The 26654-nt window shown below is 38.7% G+C and overlaps 5 protein-coding genes across 8 annotated transcripts; 1 reads left to right on the top strand and 4 right to left on the bottom strand.

Moving 5' to 3' along the window:
• Window positions 1-1031: 1031 nt before the first annotated feature.
• Window positions 1032-2228, bottom strand: LOC134003705 (homeobox protein HMX3-B-like). Its single transcript, XM_062442973.1, has 2 exons — window positions 1949-2228; window positions 1032-1624 (listed from the first exon to the last, which is right to left on the bottom strand). The coding sequence occupies exons 1-2, from the start codon at window positions 2226-2228 to the stop codon at window positions 1032-1034; spliced, it is 873 nt and encodes a 290-aa protein (XP_062298957.1).
• A 2810-nt stretch (window positions 2229-5038) lies between these two features.
• Window positions 5039-9802, bottom strand: acadsb (acyl-CoA dehydrogenase short/branched chain). Its single transcript, XM_062442401.1, has 11 exons — window positions 9767-9802; window positions 9246-9408; window positions 9044-9144; window positions 8741-8947; window positions 8343-8513; window positions 7815-7940; window positions 7651-7743; window positions 6993-7082; window positions 6735-6872; window positions 6355-6454; window positions 5039-5869 (listed from the first exon to the last, which is right to left on the bottom strand). Exons 1-11 carry the CDS (start codon window positions 9797-9799, stop codon window positions 5793-5795), a joined length of 1299 nt encoding a protein of 432 aa, XP_062298385.1. The 5' UTR covers window positions 9800-9802; the 3' UTR covers window positions 5039-5792.
• A 326-nt stretch (window positions 9803-10128) lies between these two features.
• LOC134003274 (zinc finger protein Pegasus-like) lies at window positions 10129-12863 on the top strand. Of its 2 annotated transcripts, none has more exons than XM_062442418.1 (4): window positions 10129-10241; window positions 10481-10638; window positions 10730-10918; window positions 11545-12863. In XM_062442418.1, exons 2-4 carry the CDS (start codon window positions 10503-10505, stop codon window positions 12474-12476), a joined length of 1257 nt encoding a protein of 418 aa, XP_062298402.1. In that variant the 5' UTR covers window positions 10129-10241; window positions 10481-10502; the 3' UTR covers window positions 12477-12863. The 2 variants fall into 2 exon arrangements, with proteins under 2 accessions (XP_062298402.1, XP_062298401.1); XM_062442417.1 differs by having other exon boundaries at window positions 10144-10257; window positions 10498-10638.
• Window positions 12864-12890: 27 nt separating this feature from the next.
• LOC134003275 (L-seryl-tRNA(Sec) kinase-like) lies at window positions 12891-16981 on the bottom strand. Its single transcript, XM_062442419.1, has 6 exons — window positions 16327-16981; window positions 15011-15272; window positions 14420-14621; window positions 14246-14321; window positions 14049-14142; window positions 12891-13963 (listed from the first exon to the last, which is right to left on the bottom strand). Exons 1-6 carry the CDS (start codon window positions 16543-16545, stop codon window positions 13749-13751), a joined length of 1068 nt encoding a protein of 355 aa, XP_062298403.1. The 5' UTR covers window positions 16546-16981; the 3' UTR covers window positions 12891-13748.
• A 509-nt stretch (window positions 16982-17490) lies between these two features.
• zgc:174164 (uncharacterized protein LOC570656 homolog) lies at window positions 17491-25932 on the bottom strand. 3 transcript variants are annotated; one of them, XM_062442507.1, is made up of 22 exons: window positions 25847-25932; window positions 25397-25503; window positions 25222-25298; window positions 25097-25142; window positions 24935-25011; window positions 24410-24602; window positions 24239-24301; window positions 23941-24012; window positions 23639-23808; window positions 23400-23490; window positions 22745-22875; window positions 22114-22285; window positions 21518-21607; window positions 21220-21415; window positions 20829-20940; window positions 20167-20347; window positions 19926-20012; window positions 19420-19525; window positions 18600-18732; window positions 18384-18483; window positions 18082-18173; window positions 17491-17945 (listed from the first exon to the last, which is right to left on the bottom strand). In XM_062442507.1, the coding sequence occupies exons 1-22, from the start codon at window positions 25911-25913 to the stop codon at window positions 17840-17842; spliced, it is 2469 nt and encodes an 822-aa protein (XP_062298491.1). In that variant the 5' UTR covers window positions 25914-25932; the 3' UTR covers window positions 17491-17839. The 3 variants fall into 3 exon arrangements, with proteins under 3 accessions (XP_062298491.1, XP_062298492.1, XP_062298493.1); XM_062442508.1 differs by having other exon boundaries at window positions 18136-18173; XM_062442509.1 differs by lacking the exons at window positions 24935-25011; window positions 25097-25142.
• Window positions 25933-26654: the final 722 nt, after the last annotated feature.

Raw genomic sequence — 26654 nt, 5'->3', positions numbered from 1 at the left:
GTGGTTACAGTTAAGCTATCGCTGACGATTTCTCAAGTCAGATTTAAAAAGATGACTATCATTAACAAACTAAATTGAAATGATCAAATTTTTATATTTTATTTTAGAGTGCACCAAACTCTCTGCTCAATGTGCTCTCTGTTTCGTTTTAAATATTTAAAGATCTCACCATCTTCAAATGAATGATTCTTTTTTTTCAATGCACATCACGATCATATTAAGGATAGATTCATCTCTTTTTGGAACAAAATCTTTACTGAGTGTAAGACCATATAACATACAGAATTTCAATAATATCAGAGGAAAATCATACACAAAAACAGAGGCTGTTTTTTTTGTCTCTGTCATCATGGCTTCAAAAATTACTGGCAAAACACTGCGTCTTAAAAACAACCTGTCACCTGCAATGTTTTCGGGGGTGTTTATTTCAAGGATCACATGATTGTCCTCACTATTACATAGATAAAAAAGGTTATGGGATTTTTTTTCTGTAAAAGTGAAATATAGATGCCAAAGGCTGGTAGCCAACGTGAAGCCCACAGTATTGCACGATATTTGAAAATATCAAAATATTAAAATCCACAATTTTTAGCTACAAACACTAACACAAGTCTCTGTAAAATACATATGGACAATCAACCCTGTTCAAAACATGTTCTTTTTTATGGTGAACACATTGAATATATATTCACCCACTTTTGAGCATTTAACGATTCCATCAATAATAACAATAGGATAATAATAATAATAATAATAATAATAATAACAATAATAATAATAATAACAACAATAATAATAATAATAATTTTAAATGATCCCTCTTGCAACACACGAGGGAGCAAGTGTCTTGCTCAAGGACACTTCAGCAGGATAAAGGATGATCTAATAATAATATTATTAATAATAATAATAATAATCTGACCTAACATTGTGTCCGTTCAATCTACAAAATATACAAAATTGTAATTTTTTTCAATGAAGGTCACTCTCATTTAAAAACATATGTACAACGCAGTAGGACACAGTCGGTGTTAAACAGGCCTGAGCAGCGGGACAGGGTGGGAATAGTACATGTGGTGGGGAAAAGCCAGCAGGGACTGGCTGCCCGGTGAGTTTCCAGCGGGACCTCCGCTTGTCTCTGGGGCTCCGTTCTCGTGGTAAAGTATGGGAACCCGCACAATCCTCTGCGCCGCCGCATGGCTCAAGTTGGCCGCCTCCAGTTCCGCGGCCAGCTGCCTTTTCCACTTATTCCTCCGGTTCTGAAACCAGATTTTGACCTGCGTCTCTGTCAGGTGCAGTGACGCGGCCAGCCCTGCTCTCTCCGAGCTGCTCAGGTAGCGCTTGATGTCGAAGGTGGACTCCAGCTGGAAGACCTGACTCCTGGAGAACACCGTGCGCGTCTTCTTCTTCCTACAAGGCTTCTTGTCGGAGTCCAGATCGTCTGTTTTTCTCCTCCAGTCGTCCTCCTGGTCTGTATCTTTTTTTGGCTCTTCTGCGTCACTTTCATCTAGTGCGATGTCGTCGTCGGCGCTTTCCTCTTTGGCATCTTGGTCACTTTTCTGGAGATCAGGGGAGCGCCTGTCATGAACAGACAAGGGTTCCCTCAGGTTGGCCTTCTCAGACCCTGCAGAAAAAATAGATTACAGATTTCAATTGATCCACTTATTCAAAAGTGATCTGAAATGACAATAACCTGTATGTTAGAGGGAAAGATCTTGATAGGCTGTTTGTGTTTCACCAGTTAAATATGCTTATTTATGTATTTTTACTTTTCTTTTTAGGGTTTAATGAGATGAATTCATCATGTAAGGTATTTTAAAAATCTCTTTACCCACATGATGTGACAATCTATGCTTATAGGCCCCTTTCTAATAGATTTTTTGATTTTTATATAGTAAAACGCTACGATGTTTTTATCTGCAAAATAAAAGGAGTTAATAATATTTACCTCCAGTCCTCAGATGAGTCCCGAGCGTGTACGGATACCACCAGGTAGACGCTCTTTCCAAATACTGCGCTGATAGTCCAATTCTCTGTGTGGGCAACTCAAACCGAGGGAAAGATAAGTCACCGAACCGAGAGAAGAGGCTGCCTTCAAACACTCCTTTAGACGAAGCGAGGACGGTTTTAGGCTTCGTGGGTTTGTCTTCGATGTTCAGCAGGTTCTTTATGGAGAACGGTGAGTCTTTTGCAGATTGGCGAGTCTCTTGCGCATCAGAGTCTGCCATTACCGTTTACTGTCCGATTAGAATCACCATCAAAAATGTATAAAGAAAAAAAAGCAACCTAAAAAACGCTCACAGGCTGTGATGAAATCATACGAGAGAAAGTAAGAAAAAATACCCCGAAAGTCGTCCGAAGCTGCGTCTTTCAGATCTTGATGATCGGAGTGAAAGCAGAGAGATCACTGCGCCAAACTTGCGCCGGATTGATGTAATGATGAAATAAAAAATGCCATCCGAGTTAAAACGCGCTCGGTCTCTGCGATTGGGCAGGTACAATAGCAAATGGGATTTGAGATGAACCCGCGAGGGGCTGTGACGAGAACAGACTCCAAAGAAAAGGCCGCGCAAGCGTTTTGGCTTCAGTTTGAGCAGTACGCACCCACTTATCATCCAATTAGATTAAAGAGGAAAATGTCTCAAGGTTTTTGGGGGCGTACACGAGCCGCAATCACCTCTCAGTAAATTGAATAAATGGTCCAGAGATTAGCACACTAGACACTCAAAACTGCTGGGCTTTAGCACAATTATTGCACAAATTACGCATCGATTTTACGCACGCAATTGAAGCCACCGGAAACATGTAAAACAGATAGAGGCTACTTTGTTGGTTTTGACAAATGAAGAGAACAAGACAAATCAATAAACAGTAACCTGTTGTTATCTGAATTAATTATTTAAAAAAAATAGGAGAATCTTACACATAAAACAATATTGTATCAATTTCGTATCGCACACGAATGCAGTAGATGATAGACATTTCTTGATTCACTCTTTTTTACAGTTGAACACTTTAACCTGCTAAGGATCAACCTGTCATTCATCTTTTATTTCAAGCATGGTCTGTTCCACCTGTGTGCAACAGGAAAGCCCTGCACATTTCAACTGGACCAGAGCTCATTGACCTCAGCGTAATTTTATTAGTCAGGACTTGCTGCAGGCAGAAATTGAATGCTTACCATTGTGATAAAGGCTTTTCACATCAGCTTTGTACAAAAGCATGTAAACCCACACCGACAGCAAGTGATCTAATGTATGAGGATGACATTCGTCTTGTGTAATAATATGGTGATGGGATGCAACAAATTATACTTGTATGTCACATTTATATGATCAGGTACTATCAGATTTGGTGATAAATAGAGGGCAATGAGCAGGAGGGAGACAACGTTCATATTTATAAGCCATCACAGAGCTTTTTTTGGTAAGGCTGAAGGATGAATGAGTTATGATGAATGATGTTATGCTACTTGAGTTATAGAACTGGCCTCCTCCTTGGATTTAACTCTGGAATCTGTCACTTTTAAAGCCCTAAAGCAAACTCAAAAAACACGTCTCACTCTGGGCAAATGATAAAAAGAGACCTGCGGGGAGAAACATGGCACAGACTTGTTGGTGATCAGTAGGAATGTAGCAAATACATATATATCCTACATGGACTACATTTAAGATTCATCCTTTGAATCAAATTTGAAGCTTATGCAGAGAACTAATCAAATAAATTGAATTTGCTCAACCTACAAATATGCAGCCTGTCCTTTAGCTCATCGAGCACTCTCCAGCTCTAAAGGACAACACTGTGTTTTGTGAAAAGCTACTTGAATCCCTGCATAATTAGAGGTCTCATAGCTGTGTTTAAGATGGGGGTGGAGAAAGAGGCCAGTCGAGCTGCATTTGCCAATGCAAAGTGTAGAGCAGATAGCTGTGTTTTCATCAGATTATGCTCATTAAACAGGGGCTAGAACAAGTCAGAGTGGATAGAGGGGAAAACAAAGTGCACTCAATCAATGATGCAAACGTAAGCCTGAGTTTTCCCTTTTCAATTTTGTCTTTTGAGTGATTTGGAAATGTCTGGGTAAATGTGGAGTTGATCTTATTCATAACATTTTGTTCTCTCTGTGTATATGCTTCACTTTCACCCTATCAATCCAAAGCAAGCAAAAACAATTACCTGTATACCTCAGATTGATCAGACCCAGGGAAAGGTTTAGATTAGATTTGTGTAAGATAGCACAAGATAGGACAGAAGATAGATTGTTTTTTAAACTAAGTGGAATGATCAATAAAATGTAAAATGTTACATTTTTTAATCAACATTTAGTCAAATTTCTTTTAAAGGCAATTTTCTCTGTATATAGTGGAAAACCAAACAGGAAACGCTTTAAATCCCATTAAACAACGTAGTGTAATTTTAAAAGAATGACATAATCTTGTTCAACTGTATGACCACTGTGTTACTCCATAACTTCATGGGAATCTTTGTATTGTAATGCTGTGTTTTACTGCACCATATATGGCATCAATACTACCAATCTCTACCATTCAAGCACTTTTTATTCTCACTGTTCCATCTAAGTTAATAAATATTGTCAAATATTGTCAGTGATTCATGACTGTATTTTTGTTAAACAGATACGTTTTAGAACTCTTGTTCATTTTTATAGGTGGTGTTCATGGGTAGTGGCTATATTAGGTGTCTGTAAACTTGGCCACAGCTTGTCTGTGTAAAACAATAGACCTCATTTTACACTGCACATGTTTTACAGGCCACGGAAATTTAATCAATCTCACCTGAAAAATTATCAGTGAGTCAATTATGCACGGCAGGCTCTTTTCATCTGAAGCACCCGCATAATTAAATTGATATAAAATATCATTAGAGGTGACAGGCTGTTATAAGATATGGTAATTGACTGCTGCTCTCAGTGAGTAGCTGCCACGACTCCAAGCGCTGTTATCGCTCAGGAGAATGCTGCCATCTAGTGACAGAACTTGATAATAACCCGCAATGCAGTCAATCACAACAAAGAAAGATGAGCAGTTACCTTTCACATTTATTGATATTGTTTAAGTTATTGACAGATATGGATATTTTACAGATAATAACTTCTTGTGATTTATTTTTCTCATATTTTCTGAAAATGAAATGTACAGTATTTATAGACCATATTAGTGTGTAAACCATTACAATCACCTGTTTTGAAGTATTTTACACAGAAAAAAAAATACTATTAAAGTTATTGATCTCAGGCAATACGGACTTTCCTGAAGGCACTGAAACATTCATAGAAACATTTTTCAAAAATTCATTCTGATACTGAAAGCAACACTTTAATTTAATATTGAAAATGTGTGGGTCTGTATCAAAACAGAAATGTGAAGTCATGTTTTTGGACATGATTGATGAGCAGGTGGACGAGAGGACAAGTATAAACAAGAAGGATGTGTTTTGAATCTACGTTTCACATTCTGATTCATGGATTTTTGGAAAAGTCTCTTAGAAAGCAAATGGGAAGTAAAAAAGCATCATTACACCAGGGCAACTTTAACCAAGGAGCTGAACAGAAGTAACCACATCAGTAACATCAGAAATGGGAAGGAGCAACATACTAAAACTACTTAAGTTTGCAAGAGTATAAGGTGGTAATATTAAAAGGCAAACATGTGCAACTGCAACAAACCAGTAAAAACATAAACACAGGTCTACAGCTATCCCACCAACGTCATTTGACAAATATATGGAGTGTAACACAGCAGAGTGCAATCTATAAGGATCCAGTCACATGATTTTCAGTGGTCATACTCCTTATCAATGAACTTGGCCATAGTAGATAGCTGGATATTTGTCGTGCCCTCATAAATGGTGCCTGCACAAGGAGAAAAAACACAGCATTAGAATGAATTCATGTTGTACAAAACAAGGTCAATTTTGTTAAATTCCTTTGCACAGAACATGAATCTGCAGCTTTCACTGTCAGGAGACAAGGGAACAACTGGCTCATTATGTAGTTCAGTTAGGCCGGTGCTCCAGCTGAAGAACTGGGGAGCTGAAATGGAGGTGATGAAAGGAAAAGTGACATTATGCCCTGGCAGCTTCCTTAGCTGTGTGTTGGTATAATGACACTCGGGAGGGAGGGGTCAGATAGGGGAATTCCTGTAGTGTCTGATTACAGCCACTGCTATCAGCCGTTCTCTCCGCCCCACTTTGGTCCAATCACAAACAACTACTACACCTGACCCTCCAGCAGCCCTCATGAGCTGTGTCCTCTCCACACTTATAGCTTTAGTCACAGTTACCAAAGCCACCTCCAATCCAAACAACAATCTATTCAATTTCAGCGGTCATGCTCACCAATTTTACAGTCTCTGTAGTATTTCTCTATGGGGTAGTCTTTGGTGAAGCCCACTCCACCCATCCATTCAATGCATTTAGATGTGGTTAAGGTCGCAACCTGTGGAAAATAAAACAAAACAGATATTATAACAACTTATATTTAATCGGGAAAATGCTTAACTTGGACTGAAAATCTGTTTTTTACAACAGTGTTGTGGGCAAAAATGCAACATCATATAAAATATTACCACAGAAGTTAAACAACACATAAAGACAAATTCTGAAAATAGACTGAAGACTGAACCAGAAGGACACGATTATCACAATATATGCTAGAACTGTTACAATCAGCAAAACATCCTTGTATTTAACTCTAGTCAGTGAATCAGGAATCCCACCTCTGCAGTAAAGTACTTAGCCATGCAAGCCTCCTTAATGAAAGGTCTGCCGGCTTGCTTCAGACGAGCAGCGTTGTAGGTCAGCAGCCGAGCAGCTTCAATCTGTGTTGCTACATGGGCTATTTGGTGCTGCATGCCCTGGAATAGAGAAGCACCATAACATATAAAAACTCTTTGAACAATATGTTGCCCTCCAGAGTTAGGTCAATAACCACAGACATCTTACCAAAAGTGAAAGAAATCATTTGGAGTTTTTACCTGGAAGTCAAAGATACGTTTTCCAAACTGCATCCTCTGTTTGGTGTATGGAATAGTGTGGTCAAAGCAACCCTGTGCCAGCCCCAACATCTGAAACACAGACACAGTAAGCATGCTTATAATATTAATTTCACAGTCATCGATTGCTTTAAAAGGAATACTATGCAGGACTTTCCGAAAAAATAATAAAAAGACTCCTACAAAAATAATCCTGCTCAATCAATTACAACCATCTAGAGGTATGTGAGGTTGGGACTCATAGCAGAGCCACCAGGATACATTGCTGTTTTTTATTAGGTTTTTTTGTGCCTCAGTGTTTCCCTTACTACGCTCCTTTGCTGTCTGTGTCTTTGTTTGACTGAGCAACTTGACGCAGGTTTGTGCGGATGAACGTAACGTAACTGCCATGAAACCATCAGAAAATAATGTTTTATATTTATCTGATTCACAGCTTTGTTCTTGCTGCCACCACTCGCTCTCTCTTTATTTACTACCTAGCTTGTTTGATTACTGCTCTCTCACTCTGCTCTCAGCTCGCTCTGGTGTTGTTGACCCAATGAGGAGGAGCCAAATTTTAATCCTTTGTTTAGAACTAACAAATCTTGCATAGTATACCTTTAAGAACATTATTCATGTAAAAGAGAAATGTTAAAAATACCTGAGCAGCGATTCCAATCCTGCCTTCATTCAACATTCCAATGGCATACTTGTACCCATGACCGATGTGTCCCAAAATGTTCTGCTCTGGTACCTACAACGGAGAGCAGAAAGTTTGTATTCTTTCACTGAGGTTCGGTACAGTAGAAAAGTGTTCGGTAGTACCTTGACATTGTCCAAGTTGAGTGGGCAGGTGGAGGATGCACGCAGGCCGAGCTTGTTCTCCTTTTTGCAAATCTCAAGCCCCTCTGTGTCCCGGTCCACAATGAAGCAGGTGATGCCTTTGTATCCCTGCCAGTCACACAAGTTTGATGTTGTATTTGTATATTACATGGCAACACATTAAAGTAACCAAAATGCATCAGTGTCTATGAATTTTGTAAGCACTGAATTAGAAAAATTCAAATCTATGACACTTTAATCTTATAACTTGCCATGTTATTAAATTGGATTACATTTATTCTGGTGATTAACATATGGATTTCATTTGGGTGAGATACTGCAATCTCTCAACTGGATGACGCAATGTTAATTCAGGGTAAACAGCTGCTGGATTATTTTTTACAAAAAAATCTTAACTCAATAAAATAAATGCATAAGATGTATCCTTTATTTTTAAGTGACAATAGGATATTATATTATTATTATAATCATTAACAAGAAGTTAGAATAGAAACATTAGAATGTACTTACAGCAGAGGGGTCTACATTGGCCATCACCAGGAATACACCTGCATGCTCTGCATTACTGATCCACAACTTGGATCCATTGATGATGTAATAGTCCTTATGTTTCTCAGCACGTGTTTTCAAAGCAAAGGCGTCACTCCCCGACTGTGCCTCAGAAAGACAAAAGCTACCAATCTGTGTTTGACAAGACACAAACAAAGAACATACAGGATTTTTTCCCAAAAATGCAGCACAGAATATACTTGATGAACATGTACTTGGACAATCGCATAACATCTTTTAGGTCTCAATCACTGAGAGGTCTCAATACAACAAGAAAAGCTATTTTTTAATTGACTTGTCAATAACAATACAGTGTTTTTATGGAGTTCACCAAGGAGGCAGAATGTAAAACTTCTGACCATGTCAGTTGACAGTCGGCTGAGGTATTGCTCTTTCTGAGCTGGCGTGCCCAGGTTGGAAAACAGTGTGTTGATCAGTGTGTTCTGGATGTCGCAGAGCACAGCCACAGAGGGGTCAACCTTTGCCAGTTCCTCAATGACCAGAATGGAGGAGAAGAACGATGAGCCAGTGCCACCGTATTCTGGGTCGATCTCAATACCCATGAGCTGTAAGAGATCAAGATCAGTTACTGGATAGAAATAAAGCACTTACTGACATCTGTTTATTTAGATGTGTTACAAACATAAAAAAAACTCCCTTACTCCCTGTTCAAAGAGAGATCTTAACACTTCTTCGTCCATGACAGAATTTTCATCCATCTTTGACACAAAGGGAGCAATGCACTCTTGTGCATATTTTTTCACTGTTAAAAAGCAAAACATATAATTAGTGCTCTAGATTTTTAAAAACTTTTTTTAATCTCCAGTCTACAGCAACAACAACAACATGAACCCAATTTTTCACCTGCTTCCCTCATCATGCTCTCCTCCTCTGAATATGTCTGCAGGGGAGGGAAGGCGACCACCCCAGCTGCCTGCTCTGAGGCCATATCTGGGGCAGATTTCGTGGACCTGGTCCTCCATCCAGCCTGACCTGCAGCCCAAGGCCGACAGAGCTGTCTGCAAGACTGAAAACACAGTAGACAACAGTGTAAGACAATACTTTATTAGTCCCACAATGGGGAAACCTATATCTGCGAGTTTGAATAAGTGCACAACAGCGCAAGTCACTCATTTCAGCCCCCATTCACCACTCCGATAATCTGGACATTTTATTAGGACTGAGTTGCTATTACTCAGTTTGTGTTGATACGAGTTCATTTGCGCTCTAAAGCTAGCGTTAGCCGTTAGTAAACTACGTTACAAAACCTAGACAAGTTACGTAATTCAAGAGTGAACGACAAATACAGGGGAAACAAATAAAAAGAAAAACGAATGCAGAAACACGCACATGTAAATAACCATTGACATCTTAGTCAGTCTCACCTTAGAGAAAATCCTGACCAACGGAGCCGCCATGACTTGTTACAAAATGTTTACATGCATGCAGCTGAGGGGTGACGTTGCTTTCAAGTGCCCCCTGTACGCGTTAAATATCCCAATGCTATGTGTGGGAAAAATGCATATTAAGGCATATTATGAACATTTTTTATACTTAATTATAGGATGTCCCCCTATGATGATTACAAGAAAGGTATTCTGGATACCGCACAAAAAAATATATGTGGTTTGAGAAGTGTTTTTGAGACTAGTTTTTAAAAGGCAAGTTTAATCACATTTTTTCCAACAGCCCCTGAATGCAACAGCTGCGTTTGTGGGGACACGTAATATTGACGCAACAGAGGGAAACGGAAGCTGTCAAGCGTTTACCTGGTTACGGTTGTGGCTGGATAATTTACCCCAAAGGCCCCTTTTTCACGCTTCTCTCGGCTTAGCAGTTATGTTATTCAAAAGCTGAAAGGTAAGGTACCGACCTCGTTGAAAATTGTGTTAGATAGTTGGTGTAAAAGAAATAAAAACTGCCGTAAGGGCCGCGCAAGCTGGGTGATGTTAACCCTTGCTAATAGCTGTGAGCTAACCATCCTAGTCACCCTTTATAGGCAGCTTTGTTAGCTACTGTAGGTTATCAACTGTCAATTATGAAAGCAGAGATTTGTCACAATTGTTCACCATAGGCTTGCGTTGTCTTGATTTTTTCAGGTGCAACACCGAAGAAGAAAAAATGGAAGATATTAAGACCGAACCTGTGGATTTTGTGAAGGAATTCCAAGAATACCTGACACAGCAAACCCAGCATGTCAACATGATCTCTGGCTCGGTTTGTGGAGAAAAAGAGTCAGCGGAGCCGTTTCCAGCCGGTGGGAAGGCAGCACAACAAATGACACCGTGATATCTCTTAGATAAGTGAAGAGTAAGATGTTAAAGTCATGCTGTGTTTTTATGTTTTAGTTGCCCCGAGGAGTGAGCACAATGGTCTGGACCCTCCGTCTGTGGAGGTGAGCCTGTCAGTGGAGGATGGCTCAGATGTACAGATGGACGGCCTGGAGAGGACCTGCGATGGAAAGTACAAGTGCAGCTACTGTAGCTATGCCAACAAGGGCATGGCTCGTTTAATAGAGCACATCAGGATCCACACAGGTCAGTGTTTCCACTTCTTTCATTAGGAAACATAATAAAACAATGCAAGTAATCCAGACACACTTGTAGGTACTGTTATATACTAATGGCTCTCAAGCTGGGGTCTGTAAGGAAGTTCAGTAATTCCCAACAAAATTATAACAAATTATGAAACGAATAATATTTTTGAATTGTAATATTTTTCAGTAGGAATGTTCCTAATTAATCAGTATTTTCTCAAGATCAAGATAAACCTTATTGTCCCACCAGGTAGGACATTTGTCTTGGGCTAACCACCCATACTGCAGCCATTAAAAATACATAAAACTAATTTTGCTTAAATTAACAGTACAAAACAATTATGAAGTCACATTTACTGTATGTCACATTAATTTCTAAAATACTTAAGAATTCCTGCTGAAAATGTGTTTAATTTACAGTCATGATGTGATCTACATCAACCAGATTAATTGAAGGGTGACTCTCTTACATTACAAAGCATATAAATGTTAATACTGGACATATGGTCTTCTTGTCAGAATTTTCTTTTATCTACCAGCCCTTCTTTGTATAACCCCTTATTATATCATAACTGCATTTTGCACTCACTATTTTCCTGTAAATTTCCCTTACTGATTGTCACCCAGGAGAAAAGCCTCACCGCTGTCAGCTGTGCCCATTTGCTTCAGCGTATGAGCGCCACTTGGAAGCCCACATGCGCTCACACACAGGAGAGAAGCCGTACAAGTGTGACCTCTGCGCCTTCCGCTGTAGCGACCGCAGCAACCTGTCGCACCACCGTCGCCGCCGCCACAAGCTTGTGCCTGCAAGGGTTGTACGCTCTCCCTTCTCAAACAAGAGAATGTTGACCACCCTGCAGAAGAGGACAGGCTCGCTCGGCTTCAGTAGGCGACTACTCATCAATTTCAGCCCTTCCTCCGTGGTGTTGCCAAAGTCAGACTACCTGAATGACATGTCTCACAAGCTCCACCACCATTTGAACAGCAGTGAGTACAAGAATCTTCCCCAGGGGGATGAGAACGATAGTTGTGACAGAGGTGCTAATGGTTTGACGTTTAATAACCCATTGGACCAGCTGTCTACACTTGCTGGCCAGTTGGCTGACCTTCATCCTGAGTCTCAGACTCCTGCATCCCCAGACAGGGAGTCCTTAAAGGACGAGAAGCCCATCCTCATTCAGCAGGTCTCTGGTACACCAGTTGCATTGTGTTCAAATGGAATGCAGACTTCCCCACCTACAAAAGAGTCTCCCATCTCAGGCCACAGGAGCTGCAGTCCCGAGCCTGGCTTCGGCTTTGAGAACAGCGTGAACGCTCCTACTGCAAGTGTTAGCAACAGCCAGCCAGGCACTCCCACCCCTGTCCTGACCACACCAGACCAACATCTCTTGCATAAATGCCCGCACTGTGAAATTCATTTTTCTGACAATATTCTCTATACCATTCACATGGGTTGCCATGGCTACGAACATCCATTCAGATGCAACATCTGCGGTTACACGTGCATAGACAAATATGACTTTGCATGTCATTTTGCCCGAGGGCAACATAACAAGTGATCTCTTGCATGTGCAGTCTTTGATCCTTGTTTTCAGTACATGTACAGCATTGATAAGTAACAGTGATTCACACCTTTAAGTTTTTATGTACAATTTCCTATTACTTTTTTGTTTTACACTTAACTGCACTATATTGTTGCCTTATTGCAGTTCCACGCGACTCATAACTTAACAACTCATAATGCACAGAAACATCTTATAATACAGCATCTCTGCAGTAGAAAAACACAGGGCATAGTTTGCAGCATAGCCAGTGTTAGTTAGTTGGACCAGTAGTTCTCACAGTGGGGTCTGGGGACTCCTAGGGGTCTTTGAGAGGGTTCTGGGGGGTCCCCAGCAAAAAGTGGAATAATAATATATATTTACTATAAGTGTTGAGGGGGGGGGGGCATGGTCAGTTTAGGGGTCCTTGACATGAAAAACCATTGAGCTAGATCATTCTGACCACTGTCTTTATTGAATGCAGCTACATGTGTTTGGTACATGTAATCATGGTGTTTGGGACAAATCTTCTTACCTTCCAGTGATTCACCAGGATTTCACTCAGCTCCTGAAGTAAATCACTATCATATGGGCATCTAGATATAGAACCTTTTGTAATAAAATACAACTTAACAGTATTTAATGTTAAACATCATGACCTCACCAGTTTGGTATATTTTTAAAAACTGAAGCTGGATGTTTGGAGGCTGATGGCCAAACTGACTCATTTTCTGTTCAGAACATTAAGTTTGTGTCCAGCCTGACCCATGATCCTGCTTGCTGTCCTGATATTTATTTATACCTCACGTCATAGACTGTTGAAGGTGTCGCCCAAATCAGTTAGTATTATTTCAGAAGGATTTCACTATTTCTTTTTATTGGTACTAATTTATACCATTGAAACCTTTTTCTACAAATATTTATACATTGACTTGAGTAGTTTTTGTGGTATTGTTCAAACCCATTTTCATTGTAGCAACTTATTTTGTATTGTAGCTGATGTTGAGACACTGTAAAGGTGACCTGCAGATTTTGTTTAAATCTTGGTCTGAAGTCAAGATTCTTCACTTTGGTGAAGTGTTCAGTATATTATATATTATACGTTTTTAATTACCAAACAAAATTTAGTAAATAACTTACACATACAGTACATTTCAAGTTTTTTTTTTGACAAAGCCCCACAAAGGAAGATGAACAAGTGACCAGGAAAAATAAAAAATAAAATACAATTTACTGTATCACAGTTTCACTTGTGACCTTTGATGTGATTAAATTTACCATTGTCAAAACTCAAGAATGGTCATTTATGATTCTTAACAAGAGTTCATTTTTATCATTGTCAAAAACATCTACTGCTCTTTTCACCACACGTTCCACATCGATGTCCTCTTCACTGAAAGGCACTTCCTGTAGGAACTGTTTCCTCAGGTTGTGAAGAAATCTCGCTTTGGATTCATTCAGCTGAGTGGCCAAGGACCTCATACGATCAGGACGTACTTGACTTTCTGAAGTTCAGATAACAAAATGATTGTTATGCAGGGTTTCAAGTGACAAATGCAAATCATGTATAATATTAATCTAACTACTGACCTCTGGCAGTCTTTATGGCTTCAGATATCAGGCGTCGACAGGTCTGGTCAGCCTGGTGAACCACACTATTGGCACATTTCTGGCGGTCAGCTTCCTGTAAAAAAGAAAAAATTAAAATTAAAAAGTAAATTATTCTCCACTAATGTAGCTGTAAGTTTAAATTTGACTCACGCTTGAGGGGTACTACATTGACACACCTTTTGTTCCATGTTGTCCTCAACTGGGCTCAGTGGGTTGTTCAGTGCAGCAGAGATCAATTCCATCACCCTCTGGCTGAGGACAAGCCACACATGAAGACACACAACAAATGAATACCTGTTTATGGACTTGAAGTACTTATTGATTATTGACTAATCATTGTGGTGCCTTACATGTCACATGTGGGAATATTTTCTGTAGTGTTGAGTAAAATGCTGTTTGTCTCCCATGAATTTTTCTGAGGATTTGGAGTCTCCATACGCTTTGCCATCTCCAGTATCACCTCAGAAGGAATGGGTTCAGACCTGCTCTGGTTTCTGCTGATGCATGACTCCAAATCACACTGCAGGTACACCTGACAAAAGCCCAGTGAATCTGCAACAACAATTGACCTTTTCATTCAATCAAATGACCAACACTTCAAGGGCATAGTGGTAGTTCACATGTAATAACCCATACAAAATGATGATTTTACAAAGTGTACCACAACATTTTAATCAGATTTCTTGTTCGCCCAGGCTGCCATGGTTTTAGTTTATGTAAGTGTTCTAAAAAGAATTATTTGCAAAACAATTAAAATTGTTTGGTATCAGTAGTTCTTAACAGCAAGTTTGCAGTATTAAATCTATATTAAAATTGTCAGTATGCCTACAAAATTGTAACCCGTTATCTCAAGTATGCTTGATGGGCAGAACCATGCAAGACTACCAGTATCCTTTATGATCATCCAAATTATCAGCTTATGCTCCACACAGAAAACGTACACTTTCTTGCAAGTTGGAAAACTTCATATCTCATGCTTGGATAGTAGAAGTTGTCATCCAGTAGAAATACGAGTGGTGCCCGGTCAGCCTGAGAGTAGTCCGACGTTTCAGGCTTCAGCAAAGCTTGGATGCATCGCTCCCATGCAGCACTGTTGATTTGGCAGCTGCTACCTGTAGGTGGCACTGCCAACATTTCAGGCTTCTTCAAGAACTGCTCAATGCACTGCAACACTGCCTGTCTGTGCAACCTCCATTCAGTGTGCTAGAAAGGTAAAAACAAAACAAAAAAGTAATGTCTGAGGAGTTTTTTTAAACACATGCTGAGAATATGAAACTGAATTTAAATTGTCATGGTATATGTAATATTATGCAGGAGGCCACAATATAAACACTAGAACAGGGAAAAAGCTTTTAATGTCTCCAGTGAATATATGTGCCTCTATTGTATATTCCTCTTCAACATTTCAAATAGTGCCCCTCAAATATTTCTATTATACTACAAGACATTTTGCTTAACTATGTTATTCCCATAGTTATTGTTATATTATTCATGATATAACTACTATGTACACTGAAGGTTTAATATTACTGTTCATGTGATAGAGTGTCTCTGGGGTGCTGAAATAATGGCTCCTTTAAGTACGGGGACTATGATCAGACAGTAGGGCACAGAGAGTTATATCCAAATAATGATCAATCGTTGAGCTAACATGGATCATGGATGAGCACAAGGGATAGGTTTGGATGTTTGACTGTGTGTGTGTGTGTGGTTCTAAAGAAAACAAGGAATACAAATGCAGTATTAGTCTTCAATAACATACAGTTTCTGTTGTAGTGACTATTGTGTTCTGTTACAGTTGTAGACCTATAGAGGGCGCACCTGGATTGGAGTATCTTATGATTAGGCAGTCTGTGTGTATACAGAAGAAGACATGCTAAAATGGTACTAACACGTTGATCATGTACTATGCCGTGATGGGTCCTGCAAATAAAGTCAGCTCAACGAAGTATATGTTGTAATTCTATTAATTGATATCCGACGATATCACAGTTTCACATTTACATTAATAACTTGACAGAATTAGTCTTGAATAGTTAAATGAAATTGACTGGTCATGAAAGGAATTAGTGTTATCTATGACATAACTGTTATCACTGGAAAAATACTACAACTCAATTGTTGGCCAGAGAATTGTTCAGTCCTCCCAATATTTCACATTTTATAACTGTGATATTTTTCTGATTTGCTCTCCTATCAGATTGCACTTTTTCGGGACAGTAATACATATCTGCTAATTTAACAGATCCGTCTTTACCATTTCTTGCAGTTTGCCATCTTCCCCTGAAACTCTGGCCTGAAAAGCATGCTCGGGAATCAGGTCATCATAGGGCACCACAGTGGACCTCCATCCACGCATTGCGGCGGTGCTGCAGACCGTGCGGGACAGAGTGGACTTCCCCGCAGCCGGCAGCCCGCAGAGGACACACAAACAGGCCGGAGCCCAGCCGACACCCGCAGCCAGCTCCGCTGCCATGTAGCCTACTACAGCCCACCGGTGTCAGCCTTTTACGTGTTGTCTCTTCATACATCCATAATTGTTGTAGCTTACAGCTGACTTCCGCATCACAATGAAGAAGAAGAAAAAAAACGACTTCCGGACAGGTTATTTCAAAGTAAAAGTCCACCTGGTGAAGCGTGGCGAGTAAAGAGCAGAAACAGTGAATTACAGACGGGATAAACTTGAGACAGTCCTTCACGAGAATATTAATATATTGAGAGTATTTGTTGTTGTATGTATAAATGTATGTTTCTCATCTTTTTGGTCATCTAAATGTTATTTTCTTTCTTACTTTACATTCATTTCTTTGCTGCATGAATGTTGTTTTTGTTTATTTTATAGCCTTTTAATGTGAAACACTTGGTGCCCGTAATTTCTTTTGTTGTAAGTCACTGAGCAGTATTTCTTTTATGAAGAAAAGTGCTATACAAATAAAGTTATTACTAAATTTAACAATCTAGGAGGGAAAATCATTCTTAAGTTGAACTGCTCACAATTCATGGCTGCACTACACCTGTGATGAGGGGTCAAAAGTAGACACAAACAGGTGGGCTCTCAGGTTGTTTTGTTTTCTTACAATAAAATACAGAACCACCATCTGACTGGTAATTACAGTTATATACTATTCTTTAAAAACATTTTTTTTTTTACAATTATTAATTCCCCACATGATACATGTGTATGTCCAAAAGTACGAATGAAGAGCAGTAATATGCTTGTTAAATGTCTAAACTTCCAATATAAGAGCAGAAGCAAGATAAGAGTATTTCCATTCAGGGCCAGTTCCATAATTCTACATACTTCCAATGTGTATCTCTCATAGATTATGATTACTACAGTTACAAATGAATCTTTTACATTACAAAAGATTCAAACAAAAAACAAACTTGAAACTAATTATTTGATACAGTTTTTATTACAATTAACATTCACAAAATCATTAAAATATTTTGACAAACAAAAAAACAAAACCTAAACAAAATGGCATAAAATACAAAAGATTTGTGGATGATTTCTTTTACATTTGATGTGCAGGTATTTCCAATCAGTAATAAACAGGAATCTCATTTAAAAAAACAACCATATTCTAAAAATATTTACACATTCAACAGCCTTATCAAACATGATCAACTGAGCATTACAGTTGAATAAATATAGGTCTGGCGAAAAAGTACAGTGGGTCCATCACATTCTTTTAAAATTGTCTCTTCATATAGTTAACTTCATACAGTCACAATACAACTGTCAATATTTAGTATAAAAAAGAGAATCATGTTGGCGGTTGCCGAGGTGGGATTGGTTTGGGCACTCCGGGGCCCTGCTTGGGGGTGGCGCTTGTTTCCGTATTCCAATAATCTAGTTCTCCATACCTGAAACTGACAAGTTGTGTACAAACTCAGTTAAACCTGTTATGTTTACACTTGTACACTTAAAGTTTTAATTTCCATTTAAGTGTGTGAAAAGTATGGATCATTGGATCGTGTGAAATAATAAAGTTTAACAGGTTCATACCCAGAATTTGGATCTGAGGTAGCTGTGAAATAATAAAGTTTAACAGGTTCATACCCAGAAATTGGAACTGAGGTAGCTGGTGGATGTGCAGGCTGAAATTAAACACACAAAAAAAATCAATTTGAGGTCAACTTATAGTCAGTTTTTAGAGATATACTGAAAAAACTGCATTACTGATTAAATTACCTGTTCCCATTTGTATGACCGCATTTCAGGAAATAAATACCTGTTTTACCTACAGGAAACTAGATATTTGAGTAACTTCCCTGCAGTGATGGTTGAGAAAAAACAAAAGTATTTACCCTTTCAGGAGCAGCCCGTGCTGGGGGCTGAGTTGTGGCTCTTGTCTGAACATTGCTGTTTGGCTGACTGTTTGTATTTCCACTTGGAGCATTACGTGACCTGTAAATGCAAAAACAACAAGGAAATCATGTTTTCATCAAAACTACAATACAAAAACACAAACTGCAACCTCTAAAATATTTATCAGGATATTTTAAATGTGTGTTGATGTTTACTTGGCACGGCCTCGTTTAAGACAGGGGTCCAGGGTGTCTCTCCTGAAGACGTAGAGAAGTGCCACAATGACAAGAGCCAGAAGAGGAACCACCAGAAGGAAGAAGATCAACAGGCCGTTCCTCAGGGAGTAGTCTGAGGTATTAAAAGTGGAACATTACAGTATAAAGTGCTGCATAAGTCACATAACAGCTGACATGTATTTCTAGCTGATGACCTACAATTTTTTTTTTCCATTTCTGATCCAGTGGACATACAGCTGAGGAAATGGAAAGACTGAAATTACATTTTCATAATATTTAAAAAAAAATCAGTTAATCTGATTGCTCATAACATTTTGTGAAAAATGTCCATTATAAATTTTCCACAGCCCAAGGTGAATTCTTTAAATGTCTTATTTTGTCTGACCAACAGTCCAGAACACAAACATATTTAGTTAATCGTGGGTCCTCACAGGAACCAGCAAAACTTTGGCAAAACAACAATTTGATTATCAAACTAGCTGCTGATTAACTTTCTGTGATTCACTCTAGTTGATTAATTTGGTAATCATTGCAACTCTTCACTCCACTATTAGATGAGTTACCTTAGGCATGACAGCAGAGGACATAAACTTTCATATTTGAATAGTATGAAGCCCTTTTAAATGACTACATGAGGCTACATAATCTTGGTCACTAGATTATTGTGTATCTAGTGATGCATTTGGACAGCTTCATCGCTGATTTTCATGTTTGTTCAAGGGCTCATGAGTGTGGCATTAAGTGTCACAGAGATAAGTAATCTGTATATAGTAGAGTGACTTTAACAATCCAAACTCACCTATCTGAGCAGGACCACTGTCTATACTGCCACCTCGTCCAGATCTGTCACAGTTGGGCGGTGCCCACCCGTCTTGACAGTGGCAGTGTCCTTGGTCATTACACATCTGAAGAAAACATTACAACAGCAATGTCAGACAGGTCACTATTGGCTGGTAAATGAGCAAAGAAAGTGAAGAAAATTAGGGCTGCAACTGGGAATTATTTATTTTCAGGACTGATAATCTGATGATTATTTTCTTTATAAATTGTTTATTTATCAGTGACATGTAAAAAACATACTAAGAAATACCTGTACAATTTTCTAAAGCCAAAGTTTCAATATTTAGAGATTACATATGACAAAGAAAAGATGCAAATCTTCACATTTGAGAAGCTTCGACAAGGGAATGTTTTGTATTTTTGCTTGAAAATTAACCAAAATGATTAATCAATTATCAAAAGAGTTGCAGATTTTTTATTGTCCATTGTCCAAGTCTTGCAGCTATAAAGAAAATATTGTCTTACACCCCGGCCGTGGCAGGTGGTCTCAGCATGACAGTCCAAGTTGGGCAGCAGAGCAGAGGCGTTCACACACTGGAAGTCAATGCAGGTCTGACAGAGAGGAATTATTACTGTTATTTTTCCACTTTCATAATGAAAGTACTGACCAGGAACAAGTAAAAAATCAAATTAGTTCCTGATTACATTCCTTCTCTTTGGTGTGTACACTCTTTCAAATAGTTTCCAGTCTTCAAAATCTGCTTACCTTTCCTTTAGCACAAGGGCTGCCAGGGTTAACATAGGCAGGATCTAGCACATCTGTGCCAAGGTTGAAGTCTGCATTAACACAACTTGCCCCATCAATAATTTGGATACTGACATGGGCACCAGGCGGAGGATGATTGACGTCCAGGTTAGTACATTGCACCTTTCCACACATAGCATTTCTGTGGTATAGATGCAAGAGAACACAATCAGTTCCCACAGCTGTTAATGAGTTACATGCTGGAAGTACAAAAGTAATATATCCTTTAAGTGACACATTAAAGGTGCATCACTTCATTTTGTTTATAATTACAATCCTAAGTATATTAAATTGAAGGGCTTTCTACAAGTATGATAAAACAAACTTTCTCACTTAAACAAACAAGAGAACCTATGTTAAAAAGACTCCACATGGGTTTGCTAAACCCAATTCTACTGAAAGGATGGATGATCAGATTATTTGGTCATTTGATAAGAATAACTTTACCTTGAAAACCTTAAATTTGCCCCAAATAATTTCAACACAAGGGGTACAATGTATAATTCAGGAATTTCAAGGATGTGACCCTGCATACACTGCAGTTTTCCCCAGAGTTACACACTTTATATGGATCAGCAGTTAAGTTCATATCATTCAATAATTTAAAAAAAACCTGTACTTACGCTACGCTACATTTCTTATATTGTCCATTGCTGGTGATTCCACAGTTTCCAAACAAGTTTCCCTTAGTATTTGCATGATTAAAACAAGTGTCTGCTGCCTTTGTTGCTGGTTCTGCCCAAGAGAGAAATAATATCCAAGATAAAATATTTATGACAAGAGAAGTGAGTTAATATCATGCTGCTGCATCCTGGTAGACAGTGGTCTGACGCATTCTTGACTGGATTATCCATAGTTAGGGTGTTACACAAATACAAATTTAGTGTCACATGTTTGACTGATACAGGATGTGACTCACACCTGGAAATGGTGAACGAAAGTACAGGATCCTAACAGTTTCTGGAGTTTAATTAGCTGCAGAAATCTTTGAGTATCAGCCATTATTAAATGTACCTGGGGCAAAGATATTTTTGCACTGGAAATCGTATGTCTGGCATCGGCCCTCGTAGCAGTACGCAGCATTATCTTCGCAGGACAAGCCATCCATGACATAGAAGTCACTGGGACAGAACGCAGCCTTGCCATCACAGTATTCAGGAAGATCACAGGTGTTGGCAGACTCTCTGCATCGTGTCCCAGCAACTTCGATCTAAAGCACAAAAACCCATCACATATCATGGTTACACACTATTATTATTGCAGTACAGTCATTGAGCTATGACTCCAGTCTAACGCCCAACATAATGCTGACCTGACAGTTGTTGCAGCACTCCCCCTGGGCGCAGGCAGATCCGCGTGTCAGTTTGCAAGTGGCAGCATCACAGCATTCATTCTTGCATTCCTGTATGAAATGGAAAGAGAGAAAAAAGGTTTAACACCGCACTTAAAAGACAGAAAAAGTACAGAAATTGAACACGGTCAGAATAAGGTAGAATTTAATTGTAAAATCCATCAGGTTCTCACATGATATGTGTGTGGTCTAGTCTGTGAACTAAAAGCAAAATGTGTCTGACTCTGTAAATATTTGTGCATTTATGTTGCAGCAAAATATTATTCTTGATTTTAAAAAAGTATTTATTTGTAATTATAAGCATCATTGATTAGCAAGTGTTTCCATATTGAAAAATAAAGTTTGCACTGTTCTTGCTTTTCAGGTTCATGGCCAACACATTTCTATACTGACAATTTACAACTCAACAGTTCTGTCTAGTGGCTGTCAGACCTAAAATGCCAGCTTAAAAGTTTTCCTATTAAAAATAAAACATGACTTACTTTACAAGAAAAAGACTTACTTAATTGTTCAGTGCTGTGTGTGAGCGTGTGTGTGTCTGACAGACATGACTGTACCTCTGGTGTGCCACAGTCACACTCCTCTTTTCCTTCCAGCAGGCCGTTGCCACATTTGGCAATACCAACTACATCTGACAGGGAGGGCTGGTTTCTCAGACACACGCCTCCCCCACGAAGGATCAGCCTCTCAAAGTCTTCTCCACTGCAGGTGCTGAAACTGGTGGAACCACTACAAGGTAACAGAATAAACCATTGATAAAAAAATATGTACAGTGGACACTTAAGTTCTTAAACTAACATGAATTAGTAGTTTTTTAACGTGATATAGCATTTTGGAAACTATACAAAAGTAATGACCTGTATAGAGGTCATTACTTTTGTATAGTTTCCAAAATGCTATATTATATTGCCAAACTAGGGAACCACCAAAGTCCGCAACACAAGATGAAAAAAACAAACAAAACAAAAACTTTTAAGACATTCTTGCCAAAACAATATCAGCTCTGATCGTGAATGCCGTTTAATATTTTGTCCCAGTTCACATGTATGAGGAGGGCACAATATTAGGAACACTTTGTAATAGTGGGTTTAACAAAACTGCTATCTGCTGTTTTTTTCCATATGGTAAGGACAATTTTTAACTTTCATGTCAAGGAGTTGAGGAAATATTTTGTGAAAGATGTTTTACCCAGCGGTGGCTGCCATGATGCAGCTTTTTCCATTACATTTGCAGCTGTTAGAGTCATGATTCATGCCCAGGTTATGGCCCATCTCATGGGCCACCACAGTGGAGATATAAGCCAGACCGTCGTTGCCGAACTGTGAATAGAAATTCAGTTCTTTCAAGTGCAAACATTATGCATAATTTATATACTATATCTAAATATATGATCCTGTATTGGAATTAAAGTTATTAATCAATATTATATAAAAATCTAAAAAGAACTTCACTATGAATCTTCCCTTAAACAAGAATATATTTAAGTCACAGTGAAGTGAAACTGAATGTCATTCTTTACATTAATTCTTAAACTAATGCATGGTACCATTAAATTATTTTAAATTGTTCATCCAATGTGACTTTAAAAGCTAGTGAGACACCGTAGTATTTAAACAGTAAAGTAACTATCGATTCAATAACTCGAAGAAAGTTGCCTTGTCATGAGGCATAATGAGAATGTATTCAAGTCTAACCTGTTTGACTCCTGTGTTATCCAGAGCCTGTGGGACTGAGCTTCTCATGAATAATACAGAGGGTATCTGTTTCTGTACTCAAGATCTTGCTACCAGAGCACCGTGATGGTGTCAGCTGGTGTTAGAAGTTAAAAGGGAGTTAAACTAACCACGTTGATTCCTCCAGAGCTGGCCACAGAGCAGACTGTTCCCACAAAGGCCATGCCCAACACACCTCCTCCATATGCCTTGGGCTGACCACTAAGAAACACAAAAACAGGGAAATACAAGTAAAGCATCATACTCTTTACTGTACTTTTCAGAAAAATTTCAGACTATGCGGCACGCATCAAAACAAATTGTGTTTCATCATCTGGTGGCATCGTCTTAGAAAAAAGCTGTTACTTACACAATGAGTTGACCGATGTCATGCTTGATCTTTGGTATCAGAACAGTCTTCCTCCAACTGACAAACCTCCCCAACACCTGTCCTGCAGAGCCGTCCACACTAAAAGGATTACTATCCTTAAAAATCTCCAGGCCCACAAGCACAATGCGGATATTCAGCTGTTTGTAATACTAGAAGAGAACAGAAATGAAATTTAAGATTTAAATTCAATTATAAATTGTGTGTGATAATACGATAGCATTATTTAAAAACAAATGCTTAGAATTAATTACACTCTCTTTTACAAAAACTTAAAATCTCACCCCATCCAGCAGATTGGCCATTTCCACCATCTCCTCTCGTACTGCTGTCACATTTTGTTTCTTGTAATTGTACTTTTAATGAAATAAGAAAAATCATAACAGTTGTCAGTACTTTTGGTACCATACTAAATAACAGAGGAACAATTGTTTGGAGTTACAGTATTTATGGGTTATAATACATAATTAGGGCAGTGCTGCTCATCTGCTTACTTATTAAAAAAAAACAAAAACCTGTTGCAGCTATTTCCTTTTTAAGCACAACACAAGTGAGTTCATAAAAAAAGATACACACACTCACCCTGAGATTATCAACAACAAACACCAACTCCACATAACTGGTGTCAGGTAAGTTGCGCTTTCTCTGTTGAGACCACAAACAATAAAGGAGGAAATTAGTCAGTTAAAATTCCTGCTTAAAACCTGTTCACAATGTAAACACGGCTTTAGGGTTAACACAGCAAGTGCTTACCCTCAGCAGTGACGTCAGCGATTGGCCGGGCTCAAAGGGCTCGTGGATAGGTGTTGGTGCAGCCTCGTTGACAACCCCACATGTGACGGGCTCTGACTCAATGTCCTCCAGCAGATACAAAAGGTGCTCGTTGTTGGCAGACTGTGGCACAGGCTCTAGTGCATACGTCTCGTTTCCGAACAGGATCACACCCCTATAAAGTAAAGAAAAGGAAATGAAGTAAAGCAGTAGTGCAACATTTACAACGTCATTCCAAAGATGGGCTGTGCCGGAATTTGCCAACTTGGCATAACTTGGTATGACATTACAGAAAGCGGAACAGAAAGACAATTTACCTGACAAGAACCTTTGAAGTTATGAACCTGATCGACTGTACTTGAAATAAGTATCAAGATGTTGACAAAAACACACTGCTAATATCTATATCACTATCATATAATACACATCGGATACATCTCTTCACAATTTTTAAATAAGAGGTGACTTTGTTGCTAGGAATAGGATAGAATATATTCATATTCAAACCTTAGGCCAGAGCATGTGCTGAGTGCTACCATTGAGTCCTCATATCCATCTACCTCGCCTTGATAATAGCAATGCACCTGAGAAAAAGAAAACATAAAGTCAAGATCAAAGGTCAGTGTTGAAACCAGCTGATTAACCCAGAATGAGGAAGGGCTTACTTACATGTTGTTTCGGATAAGTTGACTCAAAGTTTGGGTGTAAAAAGTCTCTGAGAAGAAGAGAAAATGAAATATGTTTTATTTGATCTGAAGCATTTATAAGGACTTATATCAGTAAGGGTAGCATACCTGTTCTTCTTTAGATGAAGGAGGTGCTTTCTGTCTTTTATGATCAGAGCATATGATATCCTCTCCTCGTCATATATCTGAATTGGAACGTAAAGTTAAAAGCAAGAAATCATTCTTAATGTCATCATATTAAAATATTGGTTAAGAAGATCATTTAACCAGAATTGTAACCTACTTCTTTTGGCTGTGCTTGTCTGTTGATGCTCCTTGCCCATCTATGAATCACCTGAGGTTTAACAATGGAATACTTGGAGAGTTTTAATGTATGACCATTGAAAATGTCTGGAATAAAAGAGAAAACACAGAGACATTTTAAATAATCACAACAATCACGTTTTTTTTTGTGTGTGATTCCCTATCAAGACACACACACACACACACACACACACACACACACACACACACACACACACACACACACATAGTAACCGGTCTCTTTCTTGGCAAGTACTAATATTTTGTCCGCTCAATTGTCCCTTTTTAGATAAACAAAACTATTGTAAGCCACAAGCAATGATGGCAAATACAAATCCTGTCCACAGTTGTCGGCGTGTGTATAGAGAGAAAAACAAACTCTTTTCCATCGAAGGATTATACAACAAGTAATCGAAAACGGGTTCCTCACCTTTACTGTCAATCCCAAAAACGAAAGTGAGCAAGAAACACGCGAAAAAGACGCACTTTCTGACCATGATGCTGATTAAAGTAATATTTATCGAGCTCACATCTCCAATGCGCCTACAGTATGACTGCTAGGAAATCATTAAAAGGCGGTTTCGATCCCTCCTACAGGTGCATGATGGGTGTGGGCAAAGACAAGTGAACTATTGCGGCTTCCGGTATACTGACAAGATTGCAAATATTTGAGTGGATTTTCTTTTTTTCGTGGAGAAAATCTTCAGCAAAACCAGTTGAAACTTCAGGACTTTCACAATTTCAAACAATAACATAACCTCAAAAAAGTCAAAAATTCACAGAGATCAGTTCAATGTAATAATGTAAGAAATAGATTAACTGTGCATTAAGCAGTTAAGTAAACCCACGCTAGTCCATCTTGCTGACGTATGTCTTCCACAAGTTTCAGGTCCTCATTTAGGCTATGGTCCGTTGACGTTTAAGCCATAGACATATGTCCATCATTCAACCAAAGTCAAAGCCGACTTCCTCATTGAAAATCGTCAAAAATTCCCGACAATGACTTCATACCATAAAATACTGTAACTGTGATTTGATAGTAGTGTTTCCTTCACTTTCTGTCTCAAGTGCGTGTGTTTCTGTGTTATATTATTCATTGATTCGTTAGCTTTATTATTGTAAAGATACACAGAGGTCTACAATAAAATGCTTCTATAAAAAAAAAGTTGCATAAGTCATGCATCTCTGTATGACAACAATAAAAAAAGTAATCCATTTTTTTGTGAAGTAATCCCACC

Source organism: Scomber scombrus, chromosome 21 (assembly GCF_963691925.1).
Source record: "Scomber scombrus chromosome 21, fScoSco1.1, whole genome shotgun sequence".
NCBI lineage: Eukaryota > Metazoa > Chordata > Actinopteri > Scombriformes > Scombridae > Scomber > Scomber scombrus.
This window is presented reverse-complemented; position numbering and strand designations above follow the sequence as displayed.

Coding starts and splice junctions, on each gene's coding strand:
- LOC134003274 (XM_062442418.1), top strand. CDS start 10,503: ATGGAAGATATTAAGACCGAACCTGTGGATTTTGTGAAGGAATTCCAA. Junction 10,639..10,729: donor AGCGGAGCCGTTTCCAGCCG/GTGGGAAGGCAG, acceptor TTTATGTTTTAG/TTGCCCCGAGGAGTGAGCAC. Junction 10,919..11,544: donor GCACATCAGGATCCACACAG/GTCAGTGTTTCC, acceptor ATTGTCACCCAG/GAGAAAAGCCTCACCGCTGT.
- LOC134003705 (XM_062442973.1), bottom strand. CDS start 2,228: ATGGCAGACTCTGATGCGCAAGAGACTCGCCAATCTGCAAAAGACTCA. Junction 1,625..1,948: donor GACTCATCTGAGGACTGGAG/GTAAATATTATT, acceptor TTTTTTCTGCAG/GGTCTGAGAAGGCCAACCTG.
- acadsb (XM_062442401.1), bottom strand. CDS start 9,799: ATGGCGGCTCCGTTGGTCAGGATTTTCTCTAAG. Junction 7,941..8,342: donor CCAATGTAGACCCCTCTGCT/GTAAGTACATTC, acceptor TGTGACTGGCAG/GGATACAAAGGCATCACCTG. Junction 5,870..6,354: donor CTACAGAGACTGTAAAATTG/GTGAGCATGACC, acceptor CTCCTTGTGCAG/GCACCATTTATGAGGGCACG.
- zgc:174164 (XM_062442507.1), bottom strand. CDS start 25,913: ATGGTCAGAAAGTGCGTCTTTTTCGCGTGTTTCTTGCTCACTTTCGTT. Junction 25,143..25,221: donor CTTCATCTAAAGAAGAACAG/GTATGCTACCCT, acceptor TCTTCTTCTCAG/AGACTTTTTACACCCAAACT. Junction 17,946..18,081: donor ACCTCAGATCCAAATTCTGG/GTATGAACCTGT, acceptor ACAACTTGTCAG/TTTCAGGTATGGAGAACTAG.
- LOC134003275 (XM_062442419.1), bottom strand. CDS start 16,545: ATGGCAGCGGAGCTGGCTGCGGGTGTCGGCTGGGCTCCGGCCTGTTTG. Junction 15,273..16,326: donor ATGGCAAACTGCAAGAAATG/GTAAAGACGGAT, acceptor TTACCTTTCTAG/CACACTGAATGGAGGTTGCA. Junction 14,622..15,010: donor TTTCCAACTTGCAAGAAAGT/GTACGTTTTCTG, acceptor TTGTTGTTGCAG/ATTCACTGGGCTTTTGTCAG.